The 23,921-nt window shown below is 37.7% G+C and overlaps 1 protein-coding gene and 1 long non-coding RNA gene across 2 annotated transcripts in view; one reads left to right on the top strand and one right to left on the bottom strand.

Annotated features, from left to right (window-relative positions):
• The window catches only part of LOC140077239 (uncharacterized), a 22,244-nt gene extending 11,668 nt beyond the window's left edge, over positions 1-10,576 (top strand). Inside the window, exons 3-4 of the long non-coding RNA XR_011849741.1 lie at positions 6,648-6,704; positions 10,140-10,576. This is a non-coding gene — a long non-coding RNA (uncharacterized lncRNA). The remainder of the gene's footprint in view (positions 1-6,647; positions 6,705-10,139) is intronic.
• KDR (kinase insert domain receptor) lies at positions 1,663-23,921 on the bottom strand. The gene is made up of 30 exons (XM_072124226.1): positions 23,685-23,921; positions 21,124-21,196; positions 20,111-20,298; positions 19,496-19,635; positions 18,831-18,999; positions 18,575-18,714; positions 17,365-17,533; positions 16,590-16,704; positions 16,358-16,509; positions 16,121-16,277; positions 14,813-14,936; positions 14,089-14,197; positions 13,195-13,527; positions 12,801-12,947; positions 11,875-12,006; positions 11,179-11,285; positions 10,648-10,783; positions 10,440-10,544; positions 10,248-10,361; positions 9,693-9,781; positions 8,498-8,651; positions 7,686-7,780; positions 7,466-7,588; positions 7,266-7,377; positions 7,019-7,118; positions 6,816-6,921; positions 6,585-6,730; positions 5,832-5,925; positions 5,666-5,751; positions 1,663-4,636 (listed from the first exon to the last, which is right to left on the bottom strand). Exons 1-30 carry the CDS (start codon positions 23,833-23,835, stop codon positions 4,423-4,425), a joined length of 4,080 nt encoding a protein of 1,359 aa, XP_071980327.1. The 5' UTR covers positions 23,836-23,921; the 3' UTR covers positions 1,663-4,422.

The following is a 23,921-nucleotide window of genomic DNA, read 5'->3' as shown; positions in this document are numbered from 1 at the left end:
TTCTACAAAATGGTGCTAGTGATGGAAATGTGCAAAGTAACTGACATATTATATACACATACATTGTAGTGCTTAGGTTATATATTTCATTTTGGGATCAATTGTACCATCTGATGTGGACAGCCGCAGATGTGTCCCACCTTGTTTCTAAACCTGCAGTGTGACCGATTTCATTTGGCAGACAGTAATCCATTTCCTCTTCCTTTGAGGCCACTGCCGAGCATTCTTCTCCGCTTCCTGTACCGCCGCCTACCATACATACTTTCTTATTTACTCACCTCCATATTTATGTTTTCTCACAAATATTTGTTCGAGTCCTGGTGAATATATTAACCTTTCGGAAGCAAGCAAAGGATGTTCTCTATTTATAGCTTGCTAGTAACATCTCTGTCTGATATATTCATTACAAGATAAATGATAGGGAAATATCCTTGAGGCCACTTTCAAATGAACACTATATAATTCAGTTCTACTGAATCCTTTGAAACTGTGGGAGATGCAGGTAGTATAAGGGTAATGTATTGTTTATAGTTCTGGTTAACCTATGGCACGGGTGCAGAAGCCCAGGATGTCCCATGCTCAGTACTGTTTTAAAACAACTTATCCTGGGCTACTAGAGGTTTGGACAGAGCTGGATTACCATTGGAGCTTTTGCACTGAGCCCCACAATTCTTACTGTTCAGGAAAGCTACAAGATACAGAGCTTCTCCACTTTATTTCTACTGTATTGATGTCCTCAGGCCGCTGATATGATTGTGTTGTGACAGAGCAGGGAGCAATAAGTTACTTTCCTAAATTGCCATGTTGGCACATGTTTGGGCACTCAATCTCTCAAAGGTTCACCATCACTGCACCCCTTCATGTTAAGCACCTGGTTTATTTTCATATACATTTACCCAATGTCAGGCAACCCAAACCCTCCCATCCACCCTCTACAGCCACCAGAGTCTCCATCCCTACCCATGAAACCACCAGACTGTGGTTCCATGTGCCCCATGTAGCTGGTGGACTCAGTGGAAGACCATTAAAGTTGTGCAAATCAACCACTTCCCATCAGGTGGCCATGGTGTCTGAAGTGGTATGAAGCACTGTGCAGCTCCCACTGATAGAAACGGTGTAAAGCTGTAAAGCATTGGGCACTCTCTGAGGTGCAGGAGGGGAGGGCCGGGTCTGACAGCAGTATTAACATACGGTAATACTTCAGAGACCAGAGCCTGCATGCCTCCTGCACCACAAACAGTGCCCAATGCAGCGTAGTGAATCGGGCCATCGGGTATGTGTACACACTGTGACAGTCTGTGGTGCTACTGCTGGAGGATGCGATGTGTTAGCTTCAGCAGCGGCACCACTGACTTATTATGCCTGTCGGATTTTCATATGGTGGTTTAGACATTACTTGTATCTCCAAAGACTTTAATATTTTATTCAATATTTAAATTTAACCTAATTATACAATAACCACCTCATAATAAGACGTTTCATCTCCAGCAGGGTCATCTTTGTGTTTCCATGGCCTCATTATTGGCAAATGCAGCTTATCCTCATGAAATACTAATATTCCATACACAATGAAATGTTAAAAATAATACATTTGGGACATTTATGATCAGATTTTGAATGTGCTTCAGACTATATTCTGAAATATAGTATTTTATGTCTGTAATTGCAAAGGAGATGAAGTAGAATAACACAAAAGAGAAGATGCTATGAAAAAACATTATCACTTTAATACTGTTGAAAAGAATATTCTCCATTTTTCATGGTATATACAGATAAAACATTTATAAATATAATATATTACATTTCTTTTATTACATTGCATTATAAATAAGTAAAACACTGGTATTTAGTTTATTCAAAATGAGCTACACACAATGGGCCTCAGATGTAAAATGTAGAGTGGACACAGATGTTTCTCTCTGGTTTCATAACTGAGGACCAAAAAATGTTGCATGTTGTTAAAGAACTTAAACATTATTTTACCATCCATTAGATCCCATTTAAAAACTATACTACTTGTAGAAATTAGCTTTACTGATGACTATCCCAAATACTTTATGTAATAGATCATTCAGGGGATATGTGATGTTAAAATTGATTATTTAGAATTTTTACAGACAGTGTTCATTGATCCTACTGAGGACCATTGTTGACTAGGCGAGTAGCTAAAGGAGGTGTATAAATAGCATGCACAACCAATCTCTGTTGACTTGAAGACCTCTGTCGAGGAGAGGCACTAGTGAAAATTAAATGGCATACATTACATGTAGTGGGAGGATAGATCTGTTACATAATCTGCATTGAAGTCAGAAATTGCAAGTTACATCTCAACATTTTCAATACTCCGATGGTAATAATTCATTCCTTAGAGCCATTCAACCATTTGGAGTGTTTAAAAATCCAAATTTACATAATTTATGACATACACGTTAACACACACACAAGGCAGACATGTCAGTCAGGTTAGCTTTTAAAACTGTTAACAGCACAATTTTCAATCTTGAACTATAGTAAGGTCTGGATTACCTGGTACACACAGAACTAACTGGCAAAGGTCATGTTCAGCATAGAACAAATAGTTTGGATCACCTCCAATAAAGATCTCCAGTTATTCGCAGATATTCAAGAATGAGGAATACAGGCAGTCCCCAAATTAAAGTAAATCTAACATTTGATTGATGCATTATGAACCAAACAAACCTTGAGAATGCTGTAGCTACACTGACTCATATCTTGTATCATATCCCTGAGGTCAGTGGTTTAGCTGAAAAAACAATTATAACATTCAGGGTCTTCGGAAAGCTGGATTGCCTTCCACCTGCATGTTACACGGAGCTTCCTGAACTGTCCAGACAGGACTAATCAACCTGAGCTGAATCACTCTAACACAGCAGCTGTGGAATGGTGCAGCGATTGATTACTTCTGTCTGTCAGGCACAACACAGTGAATACATCATTCTCTCGAGCATTGCATAATTAATGTGAGAGGAGAAGCGCCAGAGCCAGGCACAGATGCAACAGATTATAATTGTATAATAGTTTTTCCAGCAAAACCACTCCTCTCAGGAATTAAACAAGATATGCCGCTGCATCAGTGTAGCTACAGCATTTTCATGGTATATTTGGTTCATAATGCATGAAATCAAATGGTAGATTTCCTTTAAAGACACCCGACTTACAGAAGACTCCTAGTTACAGACAGACTACTAGTCCCTAGCTGCAATCTTTAGATCTGCAGTCTCTGTAATGAAGTTTTATTTTATCTTTCTTGTTCCCTTGACCACCCAAAATTTCTAAAATCCAATTTGTAAAAATTTTATCTACAGTTTTACTTATTATAAAATATAGCTGATCTGATTTACATACAAATTAAGTGAGGTGGGGGATAATTTCAGATTAGGGACAGTCTCTGGGGACAGGAGTTATTTCAGGCATTAGGGCTTAGTGTTTAAAGGTACGCACCAGCCATCATGTTTACAGATGGCCAACAAGCTCATTGGTCACTTCTACTCTATTCCGTAGAGGTACCAATATATCTGTGCATGTGTGTATATCTGGTAAGATGCACCCTTTCTCTTATCTGCAGTATCTGCGAGGATAACATTATGTGTATGTATTGTATATTTGCATTGTTCGTCTGTTGATCATTGTCTATGTGCATTCCATGTGTGCTGACATATTTTAGCAAGATTATTAATAAACAGCACATTTTAAACTGCACTCTATTTCGCTGATAGTGAATATGCTAATGGAAAGTATTGACCCAATAGGCACACCTTTCACTTGTTTTTGCTGTTTGTGTTACAGACAACTTTAACTTAAGATCAAACCTAAAGAATTGTATACATAACCCAGGGACTGCCTGTATAGTGGATTTACTTGTACCATTCTGCTAACCATTATAAATGGTATATTGCTTAATGTACAAAAATATAACAGGAAGAGAAACATGTACCCAGTGTATAATAGCTGACTCCTGTTCTTGGACCTTCAAAGGAAGTCCTTTTAGGCAAGTTCATAAAACTGTACACGTCCTCTAGACAAGAGGTTGATGCTGGGACATTCAGTTGTCCATAGTCAGGTACATAAAAACCATAATCAAAATAGTGCATTAATACTATTGTATATATACATCACCACTATTTGTGTAAGGCAGCTTACTTGGTCCACAGTGGCCAACAGACCAAGTCTTGGTCTACCTCAATGAGTTCATTAATGGTTAACAACCTTCCAGTTTTCAGAAAACCCCTCCGAAAGACGCTTGTTTATTCAATAGTCCGTCTACCAGAAGAACATATCCCAGTATCTTCACCTTTCTGCAGAACAGTGACGCTGCCTTGATGCAGTCCTCTTCTGAAAAACAGGTTTCCAAAAATTCTTTGGTACTAGTGCATTGTGGCAAGTAAATAGTGTTCAAAGTTTCTAAACTTCTGTGGTCAACTGGATGACAGCCTGGTGTGGACTTTTTTCTACATAGCACATTTCCGATGAACTCTCCCTTTTGAGAAGCTGAGTTTTTTCATTGCTATCATTGACTGTTTCTGTTTCATCTGAGTGGTAACCTGACTGGTAATCACTGGTTTGGTTAGAAGATCCTGAAGTCACAGAGTCTTTACTTGTACTTGACTTCAGACAGCTAGAAATGAGATAACAGAACATATTGGTAAAATACCTACAACAAAGAGTTGCAATAATGAACAATAGGGGATCCTACACATTTATGAATAAAAATACACCGAAAAAGCTAATAACTGCTTATCCATCACATGACTATGGACAGATTTCTATCCAATGGAGTAAATATAGAAGCTGCCTATAGAAGCACAACAAGCAGAGATCTAGAAAACAATGAGGAATTCATAAGGAAAGTATATTGGAAAATTGTATAATATCAGCAATATCAAATATTTGCTGAAAGTGGACAACCCTTTTAAATAATCCACGTCGGTGAGGTTAAGGCTGTGCAATTAATCAAACTAATTTGATTAATTCTCCCTCTCAATGGATCGTTTATCAGATTTTTATCATAATAACAAAACCAATGCTGGCCCTGACTCTAAAGCTAATAGCAGAATGAGGGTGTGACTATGATCGAAGCTGGGAGCTCCCCCCACCCCCCAGTTCAGTACCTCCCCAAAAATATTGCTAACTTCACTTCAGAAGGGGGCAGAGCAAAGATTAGGGCATAGAGAACTATGTAGAGAGTAACAATGTGAGATGGGCATATAGAGAACAATGGGGGCAACAGGGAGGTGGACAGAGAAGGGGGCATCATGGATGGATGGGGCATGGAGAGAATGGAAGTTGCAATATAAAGAAATTGGTGGCAAAGAGAAAAGAACTGCTACCTAGAGAGATAAGGGTATACATAGGGAAAGCAAGGTTAAAAGTGAGAATCAAGTCAAAATTACCCAGCCCTAAGTAAGGCAATTTTTTTGGTCATCCTTCACCAGCCACTAGTATGGAACTCTCTGATTAATATCTAATAGAAAGTAGTAGTAAATATGTCCTAATGAGTCAATACAATCAAGGCATTACGCAAATCTATTTATTTTATAACGTTCCACTGCTGATATGCTCCACAATATATGTCCCCTACTTCCCCTCCAATCACACATGGATAAAGGACAATTAGATGTACAAAATATAATTGAATATGACTTACCTAAATATCAGTGCTTCATCTTGTTTATTCCCAAGAGTTTTCAACTCTTCCGATGGAAGAATCATCCCACTATCTGTTTGGTTTTCCTATAATGTAAACATTAGTTTTAATACCTCTCTACTGATAAGTGAAGAATTATAGGAAAGGGGAGAACATATTTTCCTACCTCCATAGGAACTTTCACATTCACTTCTATTGGCACATCCTCAAATGTCTTGACACTAACAGGTCGGCTATTTCTCCTTGCGTTTTTGCCAAGCCTAAAAATAATAAATGTAGTTATGGCATCACTGAAGGGCTTCCATTTCTAATTAATAAATATAAAAATATAAATATATAAAAAGTAATACCAATACACAAAGCTATGAAGGTAATCAGCAGATCAGTGAACCCGGTGATGTGTTGACAGGTCAACCATATTTCAATAAATCTTTACATGATAATACAGTGTCCATCCCAGTTTAAGACATTGGGGCACATTTACTAAGGGTCCGCAGCCGTGAATCCGTCGGGTTTTTCCCGAATATTTCCGCTTTGCGCTGTATTTCACGGGATTGTGGCGCACGCGATCGATTTTTGGCGCAATCGCGCCGACTTTCGCGCGACAGAAATCGGGGGGCGTGGCCACCGGACAACCCGAAGGATTCGGAAAAACCGCAGAATTTAAAAAGCCATTTGTGTCGCAAGATCAAGCACTCACATACACCAGAAAAAAGCAGGTGAACTCCAGCGGACCTCGGCGCAGCAGCGACACCTGGTGAATATCGACGCACGGACCTTAGTGAATCCCGGCAGAACCCGAATCAGCGCCGGAGAACGCGCCGCTGGATCGCGACTGGACCGGGTAAGTAAATGTGCCCCATTGTGCTGTGATACGTGCAGTGGTTATAGAGTATAACGCCTATAATTAGGTCAGTACCGTATTCCAGCTGCGTTATCATAATGGAATTTTGAATCACATATTTCCTCTCCTTCTACACAGGAAACAGGTGAGGTCGGCATAGAAAGTCCAGAATCTTCTTCCCCGTTCAGAGTCACAGTAAGTGGAATGTAGTCTTTTCCATCCTGGAAAATTGAGTCAATAAACATTATTGATGTAACATTTTTTATGCTATAATAGTTTTACACTTTTTATTATGTTATTACTAACCAATTGGACATTAACTTGTAAGACATTTCCAAGATGTTCAACCAATTCAGAAAATGTGGGTCTTAGCAAAGGATTTCCATGCCAGCAGTCAAGCATTGTCTGGTATCTGAAATGACAAACCCGTGTATGTAAGAGGTGATTTAGTGTTCAATAAGTCTCTTCAATATGAATCATACGTTAAACATGCTTTATTGATAACTTACATTTCTACAGTTGCATAATCTGGAGCTCTCATTCTTGTTCCATCTTTTAATCGTCTACAAAAGTCTTCATCAATCTGAACTCCAGGATATGGAGATCCACCTAATAAAAAACATTGTATATGTTCAGTACAATGAACAATATGTGAAAGATGAATTGAGATACATTGACTCAGTGTCTATGGAAATGATTTGAAGATGCTGGGAACTAAGTCACATTAAAAAAAGGAAATGAAAAAGACTGACTCACCCAATGAGAATATTTCCCAGAGCAGGACCCCAAACGACCAAACATCACTTTGTGTCGTGTACACTCTATCAAAGATAGTCTCTGGTGCCATCCATTTAAGAGGAAGCCGAGCCTTGGAGAGGGAAAAAATGGATAGCTATTAAAGTCAGAAATTAAAAAAAATGAATTCAACTGAAGATGAGATTCTATTTTATACTTACATCTCCCTTCCGGACATAATCCGGATCTTTATACACATCACGTGCCAAACCAAAGTCACAGATCTTAACCACATTGTTGTCAGCCAGAAGTATATTACGAGCTGCCAGGTCCCGGTGGATGCACTGGAGACACAAAAGCATGGCATTTAATTGTCTGCCATCTTGAACCTGTCTGATTTTATTATAAAAGTTTATGGTCTTCCAATAATATCAGGCATACCTTCCGAGAAGACATGTATTCCATGCCTCGCGCCACCTGGAAACTATATGAGATGAGGTCTTCCATCGAAAGTTGATTCTTGCATATCTCTTCAACTAGACATTGTACAATTGAGTCGTGTTAGTTATGTATGTGATGTATACAGTAAAATACAATTATCTGACCTTAAAATCTAATACTAATTAGATTACTTGGACTTAGGGCCTCTTCCACACTTGCGTTGCAGATCACGTCGGAGTTTGATCAGGGTGCGATCAGGGTTTGGTCAGTGAAAAGCGCACATTTTGCATCAGAGTGCAATCAGTTTTCAGTCAGAGTTTGTTCAGTGTCTCAGTTTTTCACGCGCGTTTTCAATGCAATTTCAATGCAATTTCAATGCGTTTTTCATGCGCAGAAAATGCGCGTGAAATGGACTCAGGACGGAGCTCTATCTTTTCTATGGCAATTGATGCATGAAAAACGCATTGCACTTGCAAGTGTCTCAGAGTGCAATGCGTTTTTGATGCATCTCCATAGACTTGTATGATGCGTTTTTCTTGTGTGCGTGAAAAAAAATGCAAGTCTGAAAAGACCCATTGATAACAATGGGTCAGAGTGCAATGCAAGTTCTGCGCGTCAAAAGCATGCACAGAAAACGCGCGTGAAAAACGCAAGTGTGAAAGGGGCCTAAGACTGTTTCTTCTAACAATGACAATGTATACTATATTAAGTCAATGTCATATAAAGGACATCTACCACCATCATCTATCTTTTTTATCTATTGCAAGTTGAACCAAAGCTACAAAGCAAAAAAGGTAGAAAAAAAGTATTACCTTCTTCTTCTTCAACATCACTTAAAGATTTCTCCTCAGCAAATCCAGAACTTGCTGAACTCTGACTACTAGCAATGCTGTCTAATCGCTTCTTCAGATCCCTAGGAGTTTCAACGTAATGATGCTTGGCCTGTCTGTACCGCACAGATTTGGTCTGCAAGATAAAATGCATAAAAACTATTAGATAATATGAACTGGTTTACAATCTTATTTCCAGTGTCTGAATGATCCATAGACAAAGTGTAAGTATCTATTTTCACATGGCCAGCTATCACAATTAGTGCACTTCAGGATTACTTGTCTGTATAATCCATATGTTTTCTGATAATTTGTAGGTAATTAAATCACTGGTAAATGGCCATAAAGCTTATTTATATCTGTGTAAAATGTGTCTTATCACTGGATATGGCATTTTTTCGCAATGTTATTTTTGTACAGATTACAGGAAGGGTGTGGAGCTGGACTTCACAATGGAAGCATGTACAACGAATAAAGGATTTGGCAACATGTACAGGGAAGAACAGACAGTGTTAGGAGGTCTTAGTACAACTAAAGCATTTTATTTTATTTAAAAAAAAGGCCTGGAAGATTGTAGAGTTATTTAGAAAGGTGCTTCCTATTTTCAGTAACTTTGGAGGCACAGTGTTCTCCGTGGGTAAATTGTAGTTGATAAACAATTACAAATTTAGATGCATTTTACATAATGATTTTAATAACAACAACTTATAAATAAATGAGTTTCTTAGATTTTTAGTTCACTATGACATTTAAGTGAAGGGTCAAGGGCTCGGTGTTAAAGACTTGTAGGGTTGGACTTTGAAGTAACAAGTTTTCTATTTACAACATTCACATTCCCAGACAGTACACAATTCCAATAATATCCTGGTGTTAAACTGAAATAGTGGCATTGTAGATAGCAATATGAGCAGATGGAATATGTTACATGTCTACCAAACCAGAAGAGGAAAGAGGGGCACTAGTATGTTAATCGTGAGCTGTAACAGTGTCGCTATCATTTTGCATAACATGATTCCTTTCTTACTTGTAAGAAGAGACAGCAGAGACAGGAAGGAGGTGCAGACGCACTTAGTACATAACAAAGCAGTATAATGTGCTTAAGAATGTAAACAGGACTTGTAATTAGAGGAGTCGATCACACAGGGCTACAATGGCCAATGCACACACTAACACATACCTTGTACAGAACAAAGTCATTCCTTTTACTTCTTAAATATGTTGATAGATTTCCAAATCTGCAATACTCAACTATCACCATCAAGGGTCCTAGAGCAAAGACATATAAGATTATATCTCAAACAATGAAAATTCTCTTACATTTATTTTTCCTTACACTAGTTCTAAGAAAATGAAAGTAAAAAAGTTATACTAAAACTCAGAATATTACTAAAGAGGATGACATTTCTTTGACTGGACAGAAACATTGTGGACCATAGGTTGGAATTCTAAGATTTCAAAAAATGTGGAGGCTGGATAGCTCAACATGTCATATTTTTTAGACAAGCGATCACTTCAATTTTTTGACATAAAAAGGATTTCCAAGATTCTTCTGGGAGGAGTGGTGTCAGATCACCAGTTTAAAACCTTTTGTGCATTGTAAGTAACACAAACATTTTATTTTCAGAGCTGAGCACCTAAAACAACTCTTCTGGGGACATCAAGTGTTAATGAAAGACACATCTATAGAAGAGACCTAAGGCCAACACCTAATGTAATAAAGTGGATTAATTACCTCCTGGCTTAGTGCAGGCTCCAAGCAAGTTGACTACATTCAAGTGATGACCGATATGACTAAGAATCTTTAGCTCTGACATCAATGCTCTGTATTCGCTGTCAGTTGCCCCCTCTATAAAAAAATCAAAGTATATTAAAACACATGTCTTGCCAATTATCTATAGTGACCAATGGTGTTTTATCATCTTACCTTTTAACATTTTCACAGCAACTGTTTTGCATGTAGAGGCTGAATCAATTCCAAAGGCATCTGCTTCTAAGACTTGTCCAAAAGCTCCTCGACCAAGTGGTTTCCCTGTGTAATGTGAGATATACTTGCTTTACTATGTTGAGATGAAAGCTAAGTCTAGTCCATAGGCTATAGCAATGGCGGAAGATTTTATAAAGACAGGAGGTACCTAGTTTGAGCCGTTCTCTCGGAAACTCCCATTTCATCGAATCATAGAGCAGTCTTTCACATTGCTCATCAAGAGGAACTTCACCAGGATCCATAATGATGGACAAGTAGCCAGCTTTGAGGTCTCCTTCATTTGGCTAGGAAAAAAAAAATGATGACATTTACGGTAAAGTCTTCATGACATCTCTATAAAAACATACCCTTATATTCTCTACTATAATAGCTGAGGGCCAGCAATCCCCTATGGCTCTGTTCTCCATTCCTAAAGACTTTTCACATGAATAATAATTAATTTCTCTGCCCATAACTAGCAAATAATGCTCTGGAATGTTTTTCTTTACAGGCAATTGCAATTAAAATCAAATTAATACATACTTTGTAAGCCATGCAAGAGTTTTATGGTATTGGAAGGGAAAATGTGTCTGTTGAAATTAGTACAATGGGAAGAAAGTTAAACAAAGGGTCCACGTCAGTTTTCATTTGTCATGCCAGGCAAATACAAATGGGACAGTAGAGAAACGTAATTCATTACCCTCTTTACGGTCCGAAGGATGATTACGAGAAGCAACCAGAAGAACAGGGCAATCACACCGGTGCCAACCAGAATAATGAGTTCCAGATTTGTTTTCTCTTCTGAGTCTGGGGGGAAACAATTGGACATTTGACAGTTCAAGTCAGCTTACTGTTTTAGGATAGCTGTAAAGTCATCAAACACAGTCCATTAATCCCGAGCAAGTAGGATTACTGAGGAAAATTAGGCCTGCTGCTTTGTTGGTTCAATAGAATATTTATTCTGGAAGTGAAAAAATCTACTGCTGTTTTAAGCCTTATTGAGAGAGTTACAGGGGCCCGAGGGAAGTGAAAAAATCCCAGGGTCAATGTAGCAACCAAAATCAACAAGGGAATTTCTACAGGGAAGGTTTGTCTCCACCTTCATAAAAGTTATTTTACTGAAAGTAATTTTTCTCGGGAAAATTAGAGACCATCATTATTGTTACTAAAGAAGTTGATGGCTAAAAGATCATAACTCATTAAAAAAACTCACTAATAATAATTTTGCAGATGATCTTACATTTCCAATGACACCTGGTAGAGGATGAATTAGCTTTTGTCTCAAGGAAAGATTATGGATGAAGCAACTTTTTTAATGACTGTTGGATACAACCAACCTGAACATAGCATAACAGATGTTATGTAATATATTATTTTTCTTCTGGAGTGTAGTTACCATTTACTGTAAAGTACATTTCAGCTTCTGCACAACCCAACTCATTACAGGCTCGACATGAGTAGAATCCTTCATCTTGCTTCCTAACACGTTGTATGGTCAAAGTTCTGTTCTGATCTTTTAATATAATACCTGTGACAAAAGAACACATATAAGTATAATTTTATTAAATATTTGATGCAAATCAATAACCTAGCAGTAGGTCAAAGTGACCCGGAAGATAAATATTACTATACATTAGATTTGAATAGTCAACATATTTGCTGCCCTTCATTTTGTTACATTTACCTCCGTTGCTTTATTTCTATGATCTAGAATGGATGCACAATGGATGACAGTTGCAGTGGAGTGAAGCAGGTCTGTATCTAATGCCTCATGCACATGGCCATGTGAGCAGCCAGGTAACAAACAATGGGCAGTTCTGCCATTGTTGGTGGCGCATTTGACGTCGCCAGATGAGGATCACTAACCCAGCGGATGTCAGTTGAAAAAGACCAGGCATGCATCAGCACGTTTCGCATGTTCACGGTGCCTCACTGTACCTTGAAGGTGCCCAATAGAAGGCTATGGGGCTGTGAGTTAGCCATTATTTGTGACACTCGCTCACAGCCTCCGCACACAGTTATGTGCATGAGACCTTACTGTGTAGTCAAATTATGTAATGTTTGTACAGGGTCTCTTTTATCATTCATTGAGTCATACTATGAAATTTACCCTTGTATGTGTTTGTGGATGTAAAGGAGATGCAGTGACTGGGTTGTCTTCTGAAGAACTTTGAAGCCTCTCAATGTCTCCGAACCTAAATCAAATCTTCTAGCATTAAATGTCAACAGATAATCTAAGAACGTTGTGCTGAACATGAATGCATGCTACAAATAATTGTATCCAACATCTTTTGTATATTAAAAATAAGAATAAATCATTACCTGAGTCTCCAACCAGAGTATCAGAATTTTTAAACCAAAGAACTTGTGGATCTGGTAATCCTGTGGCCAAGCAGCGCACCTCCAGAGTCTCACTGACATTGGTTGTCTGGTTCTTCAGGTCATGGTGAATAACTGGATGTTTTTGGGCTGTTTAGTAGATACATTTATTTTATTAGAATGGAAATGTATAGACAATATAACATTGAAACAATCAGTTCAGATTATCTATTAATAATTATTTTAAAATAAGATGAAAAATGAGATACGGAAACTCGTGCTGATAATGCAATCTCTATAGACATGAGTTGTTTTTTTCCTTCTAGAGAATTCCATACCAAGATAAGTCCAAATATACTATGACTAACATTTGTAACCTTCTGCTATGTTTTCTTACCATGAATATTTATTTCGGTGCTAAAACAGCGCTTCCGTAGGGTTTTCTTCTCCTGAGCTACACAATCATAGTGCCCTTGGTCTTCTAGAGAGATGTTATGCAAAGTCAACTCCAAGGTCAAATAATCTCCATTGATGCCTATAGTAGCTTGATTCATTTTTATGAGGTTAGTCAGATTTCCACAAGCGTGCATTGACCAGCTCCTCGCTCCAGGAGACTTCCGTTTGAACCACATTAAGTTTCCATAAGTGAACCTATCAGCGATACATTTCAAAGTGACGTTGACTCGCTCGAAGAGCCGGCCTCTAGGGTGCATTCTGACATCAAGACCGCCTAAAAACACAACATAGTTAGTTCTTTTAATTTCTCTTACAATGTCTATATAATTTAATCAATGCTATAATTTAATAATCCATCTGTCTGATAAATACTACCTGGTGCCATATAGCTGACACCCATCATTCTTGATGGGACATTGTTCATCTATCAATTCAACAACTCACTGTATACAAAACTTTTTGTATACAGTAAATGCATCATTATCCTTTTGGATAATAAAGTTATTATTATTATTGCTCCTGGCATGGAGGAATACAGAGTTATCTAAGAACAATATAATTGAAAATGTCACAGTTTAAAAAAACCCTGAAAAAAACATAAGGAACTCATAGGTAGGTTAAGACTCTTTAGAATGTAGTGGAACCTTAACAATTTCAAGGGTGCCATAATATGCTTTTATGCCTATGTCCCAATGATTTATTGTCAAATATGAGACATATCTCATAGAGTAGGACACATTTAGAACCTGGATTTCTAGGAAATGTGTGTGTTTCCCATAATATCCCACAAATGTAGAAGAAGGAAATGTACAATGTATATGGTTTTTTAACTTACGTGTCACATGGAAAGGGATTATGTGTTCATCTCTTCCAGCCTGGTTTGTGGCTGTGCACTTATAGACAGCTGATACATTAGCTGATGAAATAAGTAGTTTTCTCACAGTCTGAAAAAAAGGAGAATTTACCATTAAAGATGAGTGAATCATCCTAGAATTTTGCAAAGGTTACAATTGGGTCAGAAGCAACGTTGCTATAATTGCCCTGAAAATTGGTATATAACTTCCTCTAGTCTTCTCAAACATAGATTTTTCATGAAAAGCTCTTATTTATTTAACTTGTTTATATATTTTTTTCATTTACACTCACCAAACCCCTTTCGTAAGTGATGAATAAAAGTATTAGTTAGCCGCTATTGTAAAAGATTTATCCAAAGTAACGCAGAAAATGTTTAGAATCTCATTGGTGACTGAAAATTGGCAAATTCATTACGAGTCTGCAAACCAAAACTTAGATTCTCTAATTTCTACTTAAGCTGCATTGTTAAAAGAGTTAACAAGGGTAGTGTAAATCCCCATGCACATTACATCAAATTTGTAAATGGCAATAACTGGGAACCAAGTGAGGCAAACTATACTGTTACACTATACTCTGAAATTACTGAAATTTTCAAAATATTATTATACATATATATATTTAAAAATTTAAATTATCCTTTCATTTACAATCATTGTATTGACCACATTCCCCTTTTTAGTTGATTACAAAGTCTATAAACACACCTTAAGTTTTCCTTCAATGTTGTCTGTACGGGCATCTTGAACTTCAATAACGTTTCCTCCATGTTGGTCATTAATGTCCCTCCACTTTGAACAACTGTAGGGATTTTTTCCTGCATTATACATTCTGGGAGGAAGGAAACAAACCTTGATGTTAATAAAATATAATCTCCATAAATAAAATCACCTTAAAACAATGTGTTGTATTCAACTTGAGCTGGTACTGAGAAGATCAATGATTGATAAATAAATACAATTGTCCGGGTGAAGAGGTGAATTCCCTAGATCTCCCTCAATAAGGTCTCATAGTGAGGTGGGAGGAAGTGGGGAAAGAAAAAAAGATGTCAAGTTCATTCATAATTTCTTAATTCTAAGATTATGTGGATGTCAGGAAGCAGCATGGTCTCATTACTAAGCCATTGGCTTAGTGTTGTTCTATGAGATGATAGGAAGCGCTATGGCTCCAGAGGAAGAAGTTAAAGGAAGTCATCTGGACAACAACAACAGGAAAACGGAATACTCTAGTCTCTGCTGCAGGAAGTTCAAGCCTGTGCAGAGGACTGATAAGAAAAACCATGTGGTCCCAGCACAGGATCCCTGTCTATCACCCTGTACATCAATCAGCACACTTCCTCTCAGATGCCCTTTCACACAGATAATCTTAAAATCCTTACTGTAGGCTTCATTCTGCCCCAGAACTACTGTACAGAAGAAGACATGATAAGACATTTATCTAGAGTGCTCTACAGACATGTTTAAGTGGCAATACAAAGAAGTCTACTGAGTTGGTACTAAAAAACATCATGGTTTTAGACAGTGTTAGATAAGAATCAGACAACAAAAAGGATTGGGCTGTACCAATAAGTTCAGTCACTAACTATACAGGCAGTCCCCGGGTTACATACAAGATAGGTTCCTTGGGTTTGCTCTTAAGTTGAATTTGTATGTAAGTTGGAACTGTATATTTTATAATTGCAGTTCAAAAAAAAACATTTTTGGCCCTGTGACAATTGGATTTCAACATTTTTTGCTGTCAAGGGAAGAAGGTTTATCAATAAAACCTCATTACAGACACCTTACAGCTGATCATTGCAACCTAGATGTAAAGTAAAGTATCCAGAGAACTACACCAGAGGTGATAGTGGGCACAGGGGTGCGCATGTAACTAGGGGTCGTCTGTAAGTCGGGTGTTCTTAAGTAGGGGACCGCTTGTACTCTCAATTAAGGATATATGGGGCAGTATTACCATTAACTGAAACAAAGGTCTCTGGTACTAGCTATTATTGTCAAAGTAAAATAACAAGAACTCACTGTGGTAGGTAGGTGCACTCATCTTCCAGCTGCCATGACCACTGAATGTTCACTGGGGCTGGTATTCCATATGCCGTACATGTGAGAGTAGACTGTTTGCCATACTTGTATGATTCCAGGGTGGAAGACACTGCCTTTTCACCAATATGGGGTGGCACTGCAATAAAGCATGTCCACATTGAATGTTAGCTCCTATATATGACTTATACCATGTATATGTAATAGACAAAGACTTACCATGTACAAAGACTTGAAAATTGTGTCTCTCATAGTCTTTTGTCATTGGATTAGTAAGTATAACAGTATAATTCCCAATGTCGTTTTCATCACAGTGATTGATGGACAGGATAAATGGTAATCTGTGGCGCATGAGAACTCCGTTTTTCAACCTTGAAAAATAGTAAATTCAAGCATTATAACTTAAACATCAAAAACATGCCATCATGAGGCATCTTTACACTGGACTTACCATTTCACTTCAGGCGTCGGATATGAGGTAAATTTCAATTGTGTCTTGATGTGCTCTCCTTTGTTACATACAATCTCCTTCTCCATATCTTCATCAATTAATATAAATGGCTTTTCTGTAAAGCAGCAATTATACATAAATTACTTTTATGTTTAGTTTTTATTGCAATGCTAATGGATTCACAATACAAAACAGGGATCCACAACATTGAACAGTAGTGGGTGTTAATATATATCGGTAGGCGTCTTTGGCGGTAGCCTGTGGCCCAAGTCTTCCAGGGGGCCCATTGCCACCCAGACCACCAACTAAATTTTATAGTGAGAAGACCCTTTGCCCATGAAAATTCTCATACATCTTTTCCTGCTCTCAATACACATGTACACAAGAGCCATTTCAGGACCTTTGAAGGTACTCCAAAGGTCCCAAAACCACAGATTGAAAGCAGAAGAAGGGGGACACCCTCCTTTCCCCAAGAAGCTTAATTCAAGTACCATATTTAGGAAGTGAATTCTGGACTTGTAGGGGCCATAATATTCATACAGCACAGGGCTCAGGGCAGTCTTAATCCACCCATGAATATAGACTGCATCATCTTTCACCATGATATTATATAACATTCATTATCTGGGCAGTGGAGCTATCAATTGTCAAAACTTATGGCCCCTTCCTGTTAGATTAACAACTGATATTAAGTTATTTAGTTTGACGTTTAGAGAAAAGTGGAAATCTGGTGACTTTGGGCATGGTCCCCAATTCAGTGCAGGATTCTACTTACCATGTACAATGACCTTGGTGGTTTCAGTCTTATTCATGCCTCCAGTGTCTACCGTGCAGCTGTAATATCCTGCATCTTGTAACGTTACCTCTTCTATTACTAGTGATCCTGTGTACTCCTGAGCATTTTGTAGGCCGTTTTTGAATAATTTTTGTATTGTTCTTTTATCCTATGATCATACAAAATAATATCAATTATAAGATAACAAAGGTCACTTAAGAGGCAGAACTGATTCCCCTCTTGTTTAATATTTAGTTTTTGACATTGCTTACACTATTCACTTTATTAACTAATGCATAGCTGTAACTATGTATATTTACCAATTATATTCAAATACTATGCTATTAACATATTTAATAATTCTATTCAGGATATTGGGGCACATTTACTTACCCGGTCCTGTCGTGATCCCGCGGTGCGTTGTCCGACGAGGATTCGGGTCCGGCGCGATTCACTAAGGTCGTGTGTCCAATTTCCTGCAGGTGTTGCTTCTGCGCCAAGGTCCGGAGTTCACCTTCTTCTTCCTGGTGCATGTGAGTGCGTGATCTTGCGACACATTTAGTTTTTTAAATTCCACAGTTTTTCCGAATCTGTCGGGTTGTCCAAAGGCCACGCCCCGCCGATGCGCCACAATCCGATCGCGTGCGCCAAAAACCCAGGGCAATTCACCACAAAACGGCGCAAAACAGAAATATTCAGGAAAACCCAACGGAATCGCGGTTCGTGGACCCTTAGTAAATGTGCCCCATTATGTATATTTCATAAAGAGGTACCTGACTGAGACCCCTCACTGAGACCCCACAATCAGCAAGTTAGGCCCTATCCTGTAGATAGGGCCTAACTTGATTTGTGGGAAAACTCCTTTAATAGATGTCTCCATGGTAGACCAAAACTATTGGCAATATGCCGTTGTTTACAGCTTGTCTGACGTTGGTGTGAGAACCGCTTACACCACCAATGTCAATAGAAAAAGACTACCCCTGAATGTGCCGAATGCTGTGGATTATGCAAGGAAACCTACCACACCACAAGCATGCCCGATAGAAGACCATGGGACTGTGAGTCAGCCAATGTTTGCATCGGCTAGCTCACGGCCGGTTGACATGAGGCCTAATATAACCATCTGTCTTTAACTGTTCAAAAAACCAATGAGACAAGATCATCAACTTTCACTTCAATCACACTATTAAAAAATAAACACATGAATTACCTCCATTGAAGGAAAGTCCCATTTAAATTGGGCTCTGACATTGAATGAAGTCTGTGTTCTACAAGTTAGTTCAAGCCTTTCCCCGACAGCTTTCTGGACCAGAGGGTGGGGGTCCATGGATAGACTAAAGATTTTATATTCTAAAAAGAAGAGAAAAAAAAAACAATTTTAATTTAGCAGAAAGAATAATCATAGTTTAGTATCTCACACAAATTGATGATATTTTATTTCTAAAGAAGTCATATGTGACTCTTACCGATAACAACAATAATAAAGTTGGGAGATCTGTAGGTTTGTCCGTTGTATGTTGTTTCACAGAAGACCATTTCGAAAACCCTCAGCTGATCGCTTGAGATTATGATGCCCTTTTTATAGTCCCACTGTATACTGTGTCCATTGGGTACAAGGATTTTTTCTGCATATTTCTAATGGAGCATTAAAAAAAAGGATTAATTAGTCAACCTAAAACATCAAAATATTTAAAAAATATCTTGAATTCATAACATCAATGTGCCCTCCCTTCTCCCCTATATACCCTTGATGATATCTGGATTAACCTGGCCAGCTCATGATTAAGGCTTTATTGGCACCCCTTCAGGAGTAGTAAGTCCTGGCATCTGCCCAGAGTTACCTGCATTCCCTAAATTTTTAAATAATTTTCCTTTACAGCATAGGATTGTGTTTCTTTTAAAGGGCAATTAAAACATCATATTAATTGGGCCTTAACTAAAAAATACATAGGCATTAAGGGTATGTTCCTACCTTACAGATGCTCAAGGAAAAATGTTATATCTGTCTCAACTCCAAATGCTAGAAATTGATCTTTTGAAAAACACTCAACTTACATAATTGAAATAATATCCAAACTTAAGACTTTGTGGAAAGTGACAAGGTGCCAAAAATCTCTAGTATTAGTCTTACCGTGCGCAGGGTGACGTTGAGGTCCTCCCTAGTGGCCACACATGGAACTATCACCGTCTCGTTTCCTGCAGCGGCTGCACCAGTTATAGACACGGCAATGGGATTTTCACTTGCAGATGATACAAACGGAGAGCTCTGGTCTAAAGGATAAATGATTGTTAGGAACAGAAGCATTATACTAACCATAGTATTTAGAAAAACATAATTCTACCTGTAACATCAAGACCGTTGTGGCCAATAGCCCTGAATTTGCTTGGATTGTTCAATTCCAATAAATGTAACTTGCCCTACCCTAAAAGGGTTGTTTCTGGGTAGACATTATGCATTTCTGGGGTGGACCTAGAAGGCTCTTATTTATGTAAAAAAAACTATTAAAATTAAATGATTTGGGTTCAACAGTACAGTTCACGGTGATGACAGTTCTAGAGACATTTTACTACTTTAATGGCCCACGAATGGTGCTTGCCCCCAATGCTTCCCACACACTGACCACCCTAAGGTTTCTTTTCAAATACATTTTTTTAGGGACTGAGGTAGTGAGGACAGGTCTTAAATAGTTTAGTCCCATAAACCTACAAAATCTTCAGACATGATAAGTAACATGTATCTACTTACCAACAATGGTCACGTGGACACTTGAGGCAGTGTGGCTACCTTCATAGTAGCACTTGTATATTCCGGTATCATTTACTGTGAACTGGGATAGAACAAGTATCTGACAATAGAGACTTTCATTGCACACATTGAGTGACACACGGTCATCAACAGGGTCGGGCCATGACCACACCACCGGTTGCTCCCCACTACAAGATAAAGAATATACATTGGATTAATGGCATATGACTAAAATTATAACTTGCTAGAAAAGTAATGTGCAATGTATATGGTACGATATGAGTCATTTCAACTTTCAGAGAAAGCCACTGTAACAAATCCAAGGCATTTAAAATAATTTTTTTCTGACAATGTCTACTTTTAACAATTTTTTTAGTTAAAGCATGTCAAAGGAATCCCTGGATTTTGGCCCCCATCTTTACTTGGGTTAGCCAAAGGCAATGGCTCTTTCCAGAGTTCTGGAGGACCACAGATATTTAGTGAAAACAATGGGCAACAATTGATGGTTCTAAATATCTGACCCCTCTGTGCATACAGCAAGTACAGTATAACCAACAATTAGGTTGCGTTCCCTGACTCTTATATAGTATCTTACAGAGAGGTGGATGGAGGATAACATTGGTGGGGTCAATGAGCAAGAGCCTTCAGTGTGGAGGTGGGCACTACAGATGAGCGACCCAAACTTTATGTTCCGCTTGACATGGATATATTACCGTAATGACAGCTAAAACGGCCAATCCCGCAAATTGATGCACTTTGCCGACTAGCCATACCTACAAATGGCCAGAGGTGTCCCCCTTGCCAGTCGGTTTAAATCTGGCAATACGTCTGGTTCATGCAAGACTCGCCCAAACCCCAACTCTAGTGTTTTATAGAAAGAACAGAGACCATATATATTATATATAAATTGAATTCATGCATTACCTAGTAGAAAATTCAATAAATAGTAATGTAGTAATGACAAAAATGACAAAAAGACCTAATTTACATATACCAAACAAGTCATATCTTACCTGCAAGTAATATTTAATGTATGGTTTGAAGCTATGGAGAGACTGGCATCCTTAGTACTTAAGGTGGGGGTATCTAAAAAAAATAAACACATTATAAAATATCTAATAATAATTATAAATAATTCATTAAAAATAATGTATAAATAATAATTAATACAACAGGAATGCAGGCAGGAGGACTGCACTTGCAGATTAGTTGTAAGTAAACCTTTTTGTGTTTCAAATATCACACAGTCACTTCTTCAGATAAAATGTATAAACCCTTGCTGTATAAATGATTTTGTAGAAAAATTTTTATTTAATTTATTTGGGCCTATCATAACAGGAAAACAGCGCAGATGGTCCAGAGGTAAAATGCTTGCAAATCAACTCATAACCTTGGGTGGAGTTCCTGTTTTTCTGCCAGACCGACTTCAAGGTCTTTATAAAAGGATGTGGAACATTAAAACGAGGGAACCCTCATTGGATGATCTCACTCCTGGCTCAGTGCATGGTACCATAATAAATTATCTGTCCAATATTTGGAAACTTGGGATAACACAAGCTAATTAATCTGGTGTTAATGAGATAGCACATAATGTTGTCTGGCTCCGTGGATTGTTCCACACAGCGCTTCCCTTGTAACGTCACAAACAGTCACCAGCGAACAATGTGTACTTTCTCAAATCCATTTTCCCGTAAGGTTACATAATACTCCGGTAAGGGTGTGATAATAAAAATACAATGTATGAGACAGCAGCTTTACTCATCAATAACTATAAATAAATATTTAATTTAATTTAACTAGGCTTATACTCGAGTATATACATATATATATAAATATATATATATTTATAACTGTGTATGTACTGTAGATAGATAGATCAGAGATGGATAGATAGATAAAACAAAAATAGGCAGCACACTGACATGGGTAATTAAACATTACATTTTTTTCGTTTTTCAAAGCTGGAGTGATATCTATTTTTGTTTTATTATAAGTTGATCTGTTTGATCGCTTCCTGGGATAGCACTCACCATTGCTATACCTGTACTGCTCTTTTCCACTTTTAGATAGATAGACAAACTCATCTTTCTATCTATCCCATATCTATTTATCTATCTATCTTTCTATCTATCTTGGGTGTCTTCCAGATATTCCTGTGCAGCTGCTCACAACACGTAAACCAGAAAAAAGGGTTAATATCCTAGAATTTTCTTTTTTTTTTCTCTCTCTTATTTTTGCAACTTTTATAGGCAAATTTGATATATTTTCACCTAAATTTGCGCAAGAATTCTTCAGAGTTGCGCCTGATATATCTGAAAATCCAGAAGTCACAAATAAACTCCAGTCCTAACCAAGAGTAGGAAAAATTTCAGAAGAAGTTGCAGAAGAGTTTGAGACTTTGGTGCGACTTTTTAACAAAAAGCCGCAAAACCCCCATAGACCCAGCTGCCGAATATCAGCCTCTAAAATAAATGAAACAAGTCCAAAAGTCGGAAAAATAAGAATAAAGACGCCCACAAATGTCCTGACTAAAGATAAATGACCCTCACATAGTTGTGCTAACTTAAATTATTATCATTTATAACCTAATCAACCTGACCACCATCTCATTGTGAATAAAAAAGAGAGTAGTAATAAAAGGAATTTACCGGTATTAGCAAAAAAATGATGCATATAGATTAGTGCTCAACTAACTATTCATGTATAAAAATAGTGATTTGAAATGTTTCAATTTAAAAATTAAAAATTAACACATACCCAGACAAGATGCATAATAATTCTATGTCCCTACATGAGATCAGATCTATATTAAGTTACAATAGAGCTGATGTAATATGGTGGTGTGCTGCAGCCTATACAGACCTTTACTATCAGCACCAAACTTTTTAAGACTTGTTGTATCATGCAATTTATATGTACATCCTGTATACTTTAAAGTGTATAGAAATTATTTGGAAATACATATCTACTGTGTGTTCAGTGGGAAGATATAGTCCTGCTGAAATCCTGAAGCCAATTAAATAAATTATTTGTGTGGTTTGATGCATAATACTACTAAATGATATTACTATTAAGCATCCACATGATAGCGATAATTAATGTCACAGTTAGTATAGAATAGTATAGTACAGACAAATGATAGATTCTATAGATTGCAGTGTATTGACACGTTCTATTTTTTATACTGATAGTTGTTACTTGTATCATGTTATTATTAATGTTGGCTACTGTAACACTTCAGTTCTGGGATCAATAATTTATCTAAGTGAATCAGACAGTGTCTGATTAAATCCCTCAGATCCATAGTTGATTCAATGTTATTACATTGACAATGAGGCACAATGACTATACTGGACAGACAATATCTGCGTCATTACAATTCAACCTTTGTTGGATAGTAAAATACTAAGGTATAAATATTGGATGATGTGGAGTTCTTTTCATTTCTGTGCCCTCACAATATGCCATGACAGTGATAAACAAACTAAAAGAACAAAGTAAACAAAGTAGTAACAAAGTTTTCACAAACCCCACAGCAGCAGCTAAGGATAGATGCAAAACTGAGATCTCTTACCTGAGGCGACAAGGACTCCCACCATGCAGGAGTATAGGAGGACAGTCAGCATCCCCTCACTCTTCATCCTCTTCTTTGTGTCAGTAATATCCCAACTGAGAAGTTTAGAGGGATTCAGAAATCTGCTGCCAGAATCATGGACAGGGTTCATGCACAAGGTCCCAGAGATGTATATAGTCCAGTGCTGCACACACTGCTGGATGCTCACATATAGATGATGCACCAGGCACAGAGGTG

Source organism: Engystomops pustulosus, chromosome 1 (genome assembly GCF_040894005.1).
Source record: "Engystomops pustulosus chromosome 1, aEngPut4.maternal, whole genome shotgun sequence".
Taxonomy (NCBI): Eukaryota; Metazoa; Chordata; class Amphibia; order Anura; family Leptodactylidae; genus Engystomops; species Engystomops pustulosus.
The sequence above is the reverse complement of the archived record's forward strand: the minus strand, read 5'-3'. Positions and strand labels throughout refer to the sequence as shown.

Coding starts and splice junctions, on each gene's coding strand:
- KDR (XM_072124226.1), bottom strand. CDS start 23,835: ATGAACCCTGTCCATGATTCTGGCAGCAGATTTCTGAATCCCTCTAAA. Junction 9,782..10,247: donor AGCCTGCACTAAGCCAGGAG/GTAATTAATCCA, acceptor TCTTTGCTCTAG/GACCCTTGATGGTGATAGTT. Junction 7,378..7,465: donor ATTATGTCCGGAAGGGAGAT/GTAAGTATAAAA, acceptor TCCCTCTCCAAG/GCTCGGCTTCCTCTTAAATG.